Genomic DNA, 7,794 nt, shown 5'->3' on the forward strand with positions numbered 1-7,794 from the left:
CAAGTGGCAGGGGTGGATTTAGCTTGGTGCAGCAGGATGACAGATGATCGCCAGTGCATTTCATGCATCTTGGCGGCCTCATGCATAAATTTTTGCATGCCTGAAGCCCTGGCATCTGTAGCACTGGACCGGCTCCCGTGTCCTTTCAATATCCACCCATTGCCGCCCTTTTGTTTGAGTGAGATAATTTTGTCATGACTGCCGTCCTTGGCCATGACGATCTCCACTTCAAACATTCGCATGGGGCCACCTGTAGCCGGATTCGTCATATTTCCGACGAAGCGCGCATGGAATCCGAGCATCAGCAGCTCCTGAACTATCCACGGGCTGGTTGGTGAATAGTATTGTTAAGCGATGACGTGGTATCCAGCGATGAGACTATTATTGATGGCGGCGAGGATGAGCAGTTACCATCGTCCGATGAGATGGATAACACCGATGCCCATCCTCCGCTTTGGTTCACGTTCTGGCCGTCCATAAGTTGTTGTTGCTGCTGGCTATCATCCACGCCTCTCTCCGACATGATGTATCGGGCAGGGATCATGCCGTACCACTTCTCCTCATCGCCGAAGACCCAGTCCAAGGATCTGTCGAACACCGGATTCAGGATCACTTGTAGTGTCTCGGTGAAGTACTCCAGGCCCATCTGGTTGAACGTCTCCTGAATGTAGTCGATGGGCACGCGGCAGAAGAACTCGTTGCCCTTGATCCCGAGGAACAAACTGATCCAGCTGCTGTTGTTTTTGTTCTGGCTACAAGATTTTACTGTGATTTGCTATTTTTTCCATAGGAAAAACCTAGTTACTCACGGGCTCGACATGTTGCCAGTTCACTCGTATGAAAAATAATAAAAAGTACAGTGCGAAATGACAAGGCCTACTATGCCATAATGACATCTATGTATCAGTTGGGCCGCAACCATTAATCGGCCGAGGACTGAATGGCCTTTACAAAAATCTCAAACTCGTCAAAGCGGCAAGCACAGCGTTTTTACATTATTTTATAAATAGTATCCAAAGGAAAATGTTTAACATTAAATTCATTAATAAACTTATAACTCAGTTATATTAAATAAAATACAATTTATTTATTAATATTTTTTCAAATTTTTCTTAGTCTAGTAATGACAAAATATTAGATCTTTCATCAACTATACATAACATTCTGAATTGGGATCATTTCAAAAAAATCTGATCAAAATACCGATTATTTTTTTACAGAAAATGATTTTTATTATATCATTCAAAAATCATTTTCAATCAAATTATTGATTTTTTTCTAAAATTCAGTGTATACGATTGTATTTTCGAGCGAAGAGCGCTACAGCGAACAGATCTTTTCTACGCATACAGTGACATACAAGACAACTGTATGTGTGCACACCTATGCTCATGCATTGTAAAATTGAAAAAAAATTCCCTTCACCTTAGAAGTTCGTAGACTTTAAATCTATATTATTTTTGATCAATTGGCACAATGTGAAAAATTCTTTTTTTGCATTGCCTTAACGTTATTCTTATTTAAATAAAATAGTAATAATATAGTAATAAATAGTAATAGCCGAATCATAATATCAAGAAAAAATTTCAAAAATGAATTTATATTAGAATATTTGTCATTAGAGTATTCAGCTTGCGACGTGTGAAAATTAATAAGGCAATGATTGTTGAGTGCTTGTGTCCGCATTTCGTGCCTCAAGATATGACTCTTGCAACAAACTGTTTTCATATTTTTTTTTATTTTTTTTTTAAAATTTTTATTACTTAAATTTTTAATACTTTGGAAAACTAAAGGCACCATCTGATCTATTTTTAATATTTGTAAAATTTGAAATATTTTTAAAAATAATAAAAAACAAATGTGTATAAAAAAATTCAATTAATTTAAATAAATTAATAAAATTTAAAAAAATAATTTTAATTTTAAATTTAAATTTAATAAAATTTAATAAAAAATTTAAAATGTAAATAATGAATGTCGTCTATATGTACATATATATTATACACATAATTATCGTCATAAATATAAATATGTAAAGGGCAGCTAATTTAAGCGGCGATCTTAACATACGAATTTAAAAAACTTTAAAATTTTAATAGTCAGGGCGTGAATTATTAATTTTAATTGTTTTCATCATATTGCCAAAACTCCATATATGTACATTCGTTTCTTCGATCACAATTGATTTCGACCCGAAAATCGTCTTCCAGCACAAGTACGCACACATACACACGTTCTCGTCTATTGTTTTTACTCACACGAGCATTTAATTGTCCGTATGTTGTTTATGTCAATTTTGCTTGCCGCCAGAAACCGCCTTGTCTCTGATATGCTCTCCAGAGCAGTTGACGCAAGTGGCAGGGGTGGATTTAGCTTGGTGCAGCAGGATGACAGATGATCGTCAGTGCATTTCATGCATCTTGGCGGCCTCATGCATAAATTTTTGGCATGCCTGAAGCTCTGGCATCTGTAGCACTGGACCGGCTCCCGTGTCCTTTCAATATCCACCCATTGCCGCCCTTTTGTTTGAGTGAGATAATTTTGTCATGACTGCCGTCCTTGGCCATGACGATCTCCACTTCAAACATTCGCATGGGGCCACCTGTAGCCGGATTCGTCATATTTCTGACGAAGCGCGCATGGAATCCGAGCATCAGCAGCTCCTGAACTATCCACGGGCTGGTTGGTGAATAGTATTGTTAAGCGATGACGTGGTATCCAGCGATGAGACTATTATTGATGGCGGCGAGGATGAGCAGTTACCATCGTCCGATGAGATGGATAACACCGATGCCCATTCTCCGCTTTGGTTCACGTTCTGGCCGTCCATAAGTTGTTGTTGTTGCTGCTGGCTTTACTGTTTGCTACTGTTGCGCGAGCGTCTCTGTCGGTTTTATAATATCAACTGACTTGCAGCCCGCACGTATGCGGGCTTCTTCGATAGCTCAAAGGCATGGCGGATGATCGATATGCTAGCAATTTTCCCGCCAGCCTTTTTGGCGGGCTTATCGGCTAGTATCTTTTTTCTCCGCCAGCTGACTAACGGGCAAAAATACTAGAATTGTTCAAGTTACTATTTTTGGGATTATAGTATTTTTCCCGCCAGTTACTCGCGTTTGTCAGTGTCAATGGCATTTCGGGAAACTGGTCTCTCCTCGCCCAAGCGAAAACGAAGCACAAGACTCGCGTGTTGTTTCTTATTGTAATAATTGTGCTTACTGTTCCTGCGCATTGCCTATAGTAATCCTGTTTCTGCTTTCAGTGGTGCTGGTAACGTCGTTGCTGCGGAGATGCCGGTATGCAGCAAGCATTGGCCAGAAGGGTTTTCTGCCTACAGGAGAGCTTTGGACACACTTCGAAGTCCCCTCTCTCATACTTTTGGCGCATATTGTAGTTAAATAGAATTCCAATACTTCTGATCCAGTTAATTAAGTTTCAAAACGCAATCGGTCATTTTATCTTTATTTGGTTTTTATTCAGCAAGTGTACATTCCTGATCTATTCCTGACTTATAACTGATCTTAGTGTGGTCTACAGGCAGATCTCTTGTGACAGCCAAGTGCTGACACTAGCAAATTCTGCAATATGTATGTATGAAGTTCATACTCGATAACCAATGGGAGTCGAGTGCGACCCCTAAAGGCGTACATGCTGAATTCGCATATTTAGGATTAGGGTGTACCTAAAGATCTACTAGGGTGGTCCTAAGGAATTAGGGTGGTAATAAGTTTACTTATTAGTTGACTTATTATTATGATTCATATTATAATTATTATTAATATTATTATTATTATTGTTATTATGTTCGTATATACTACATCTCCCTCTTTTTGAAAAATAACGTAATAATATGAAGTTATTTTCAAGTATATAAATTTTTTTTTTTTTTTTCTGTATATTAATATTTGAAATGAATGATTAAAGAGATATTAAAAAATATATATATATATATTTTCATTGTATTTTGCAAAGTAAAAGTTTTGTATTATAATGTTTTTATTAGTTTTTTATTTGTGGTTGGCCAACCAAACAAAATGTATTATGAATTAAAAATTTTTAACCTATCTTTATGAACTATCTGTTTTTTATTTTTATTTCCTATAATTGTAATGTTGTCATTATCTCCTATTTCTGAAACTAAATATGGTCCTAAATAATTATTGTCAAGTTTATGACCCGTTTCGTTTATAAGTAATATCTTATCTCCTATTTATAATTCAAAGTTACTAATATTTCTATCATATTTTATTTTTCTATCGGCTTTTGCCTTGTCTAACATATTTTTAGCTCTTTTATATGCTATTTCTAATCTTAGCTTAACTTCTTTTGAATAGTCATCCATGTTGTAAATGGGATCTATTCTGTCTATCCTTTTAAAATCTGTGAACTGTCTTGGTAATCTTCCAAATACTAATTCGTATGGACAATATTCATGAACTACCGATGGTGTTGTGTTAAAACAATAAGTAAAATATTGTATCCATATATCCCAATCGGTTTTGTCAACAGATATATATGAGCGAACATACTCGTTGAAAGTTCTGTGACTTCGTTCTATTGTTCCTAATGTCTGGTGATGGTATGCTGTTGAAGTAATGTTTTTTATCTTCATATATTTGCACAGGTCGTCTATAATTTGGTTTTTATATTCCGTTCCCATGTCCGTTATGATTGTATTCATTGGACCGTACTTTAGAATAAAATTTTCGAATATAGCCTTAGCAACTGATCTTGCACTTTTATTTGGAATAGGTACCGTTACCAAATATTTTGTTAAATCGCAAATGATAGTAACAGCATACTCATTTCCGTTTTCTGATCTTGGCAGTGGACCAATGGTATCTATCAAAACTATATCAAATGCTGTTGCTGGCGTTTCTGTTATTGTCAACGGTGTTTTAGTATGTTTGGTTGTCTTTTTCTTGTTGGCATTTTAAACATGTTTTAACATATTTACTTATTGCCTTTGTCATTTGTGGCCAATAATAATAGTTTTTTATTTTCCTCAGGGTTCTAGAAATTCCTGAATGGCCTCCTTCTGATGGATCATCATGATATTTAGACAGTATTGCTTTTATTTGAACCTAATCATTTTTATCTATCTTAGTCACCTTGCTTAATAGCGCTATTTTTAAATTTTTTAGTATTTTATTGCCCTTTTCTTTAAAATTCTTTATAGTGACAAATTCGAAGATTTGTTCACTTGGTGACAATTGTGTTTGAATGATGCTATTTATTCTTGCTTCTTCATTAAGCCTTTGAAAGAATTGATCTAAATCGATTATTTCATTAGAATAAAAATTAGTCATATCAAAACGTGTTATAATGTGTTTTCCTCTTTTCAACAAGCACTTATGCTTGTCTATTTTGAGTCTAACATATTTTTTGGCATCAATGTTATTGATTACCTGATAGATATTGGGCATTTTTATATTTTCTTTCTTATTTGGTTCATGCAATTTTTCACCTGCGCAGGTATTTTTCTGTCTTGTTGTTGATCTTGTTGTTACCTTTAGTATCTGTCTATTTATTGCTTTAAGTTCTCCGATGGTTATTCGAGACAAAGCGTCTGCGACATGATTATCTTTCCCCTTGAGGTATTCTACTGTGAATTCAAACTCCTCCAAGTCTAGTCTCATTCTGGTTAATTTTGAACTGGGGTTTCTCATCGAAAAAATATATGATAGTGGCCTATGGTCACTTTGTACTAAGAAATGTCTACCATATACGTATGGTCTGAAGTGATTTATTGCCCAGTGAATAGCTGCTAGCTCCTGCTTTACTTTCGCCTTTTGTAAAGCTTCTTGAAGCGTATGCCACTGGTAGCTGTTGACCGTTATGGTCTTGAGATAGTACCGCTCCACATGCTTGTTTACTAGCATCTGTGGTTATGCAAAATTGTTTGCTGAAATCTGGGTACTGAAGGAGTGTTGGTTTCATTAATTCCCTTTTGAGATATTCGAATGCATCATTGCATTCGCTTGTCCATTCAAATGGAACATTCTTTTTACAAAGCCTCGTTAAGTGGCGTGATTTCTCAGAAAAGTTCTTAATAAATCTTCTGTAATAATTGCAAAATTCGACGAATCGTCTAGCTTCGTCTGCGTTTACTGGTTTGGGGTAATTTTTTATTACCTCATATTTAGAGTCATCTGGCAATATACCTTTGTCAGTACACTTGTGACCTAAATAAGTAACCTCTTTCATAAAGAAAGTGCATTTTTCTGGATGTAGTTTTAAATTATGTTGCCTACATAATTTGAAAACGTCGGTTAGATTTTTAAGCATGTGCTTTTCAGAACACCCTACGACTACTAAATCATCCATATACAGAAATGCTTGCGAAGGCGTTAAGCCTGAAAATGCAAGGGTCATCATTCTTTGGAAAGAATTTGGGGCTATTTTTAAACCAAATGGTAATCGCGTGTAGCGGTATGCTCCTGTTGAAGTTGAGAATGATGTTATATTTCTTGACCTTTCGTCTAATTCTATTTGATGAAATCCTGACATCAGGTCTAGGCACGAGAAATATTTTGCTCGACCTAATTGATCAAGAATATCTTCTATTCTTGGAAGTGGGAATTTATCTGCTAGCAGTTTCTTGTTAATTTGGCGATAATCGACTACTAATCGCCATCTCTTTTCCGCCGAGTTAGGCAGTGATTTCTTGGGTACCAAGAGAAGCGGGCTATTATATTCTGAAATAGACGGTTCGACAATGCCGTCTTTTATTAATTTGTCAATTTGCCTTTGAATTTCTGGCTTTTGACTTTCTGGCATTCTATAGTTTTTAATATAGACTGGAGTTTTGTCATTTAATCTCAATTTTTGCTTATAAAAATTATTGGCTGATATGGATTCTGTTTCAAGACCAAAAATATCGCTATATTCGGTGCATAATTTTGTTAAATCGCTTTTGAATAACGATGGAAATTTAAGAAGTTTTAATACTTCTGAAGTTCTTTGTGCACTATTTTCTATATTTGCATTGTATACATCATAATCATCCAATGATTCGCTTTTTATATTTGCACTGCTAACTATAGCGTCTTTTTCAGTTGTATTAATAATTCGAATCAAGACGTTCTGAGTGTTTACGAGTGCACTTGCTATTATTATGCCAGGTTGCAATTCCTGGTTGGGGATGAGGACATGTGTGTCAGTAGATGTTAGCTGAATCTTTCGAATCACTTCTGATCTAGCTGGCAAAATTATTTCGTTATCTAGTGAATGTATAATAGGAATGTTTATGTTCCTGAAATTTTGGGCCTCAAAGTGAACCAATCTTCTTGGTCGTGGAATTCCAAAATACAATTGTATTTCTTAATGAAATCCAAGCCAATTATACCATCCCCTGGTATAGGAAAATTGTCAGGTACTATATGAAATTCATATGGTATTGCTGCATTAGCAATACACATTTCTAAATGTAGTGTACCTAGAGACTGAATTGTCCCTTGCCCTATTCCTGATATATTTGTTGTGTTTTTTGGATTTAAATCGTTAAGATTATTGTTTCTGCATTTAAGCAGGGAAATTTCTGCACCTGTATCTATTAAAAGAGTCATGGGTAACTCTTTTTTTTTGGTACTCATATTCTTTAATCGTATAAAAATGCTTAAATTGAGATTAATTTTGTATAGTTTTACTGTAGATTGTCGCTCAAGGGGGCATGTTCGTTTTCCGATTGTACGTTTCGGACATTGTGGGTATGACTTGTTTTATAGTTATGGTTTTGGTTACCTCTTGAGTAACCTCCACCTCTATTATAATTTTGGTTACCACCTCGTCCTC

At 35.6% G+C, this 7,794-nt stretch overlaps 1 protein-coding gene across 1 annotated transcript; it reads right to left on the bottom strand.

The window, feature by feature from the left end:
- Positions 1-514: 514 nt before the first annotated feature.
- LOC117150046 (stellate protein CG33236/CG33240/CG33244/CG33245-like) lies at positions 515-730 on the bottom strand (the record flags this gene model as incomplete). Its single annotated transcript, XM_033316910.1, has 1 exon — positions 515-730. A coding segment is annotated over one exon (216 nt), but the record flags the coding sequence as incomplete, so codon positions are not given.
- Positions 731-7,794: the final 7,064 nt, after the last annotated feature.

This window comes from Drosophila mauritiana, unplaced genomic scaffold (assembly GCF_004382145.1).
Source record: "Drosophila mauritiana strain mau12 unplaced genomic scaffold, ASM438214v1 Y_24, whole genome shotgun sequence".
Classification (NCBI taxonomy): domain Eukaryota; kingdom Metazoa; phylum Arthropoda; class Insecta; order Diptera; family Drosophilidae; genus Drosophila; species Drosophila mauritiana.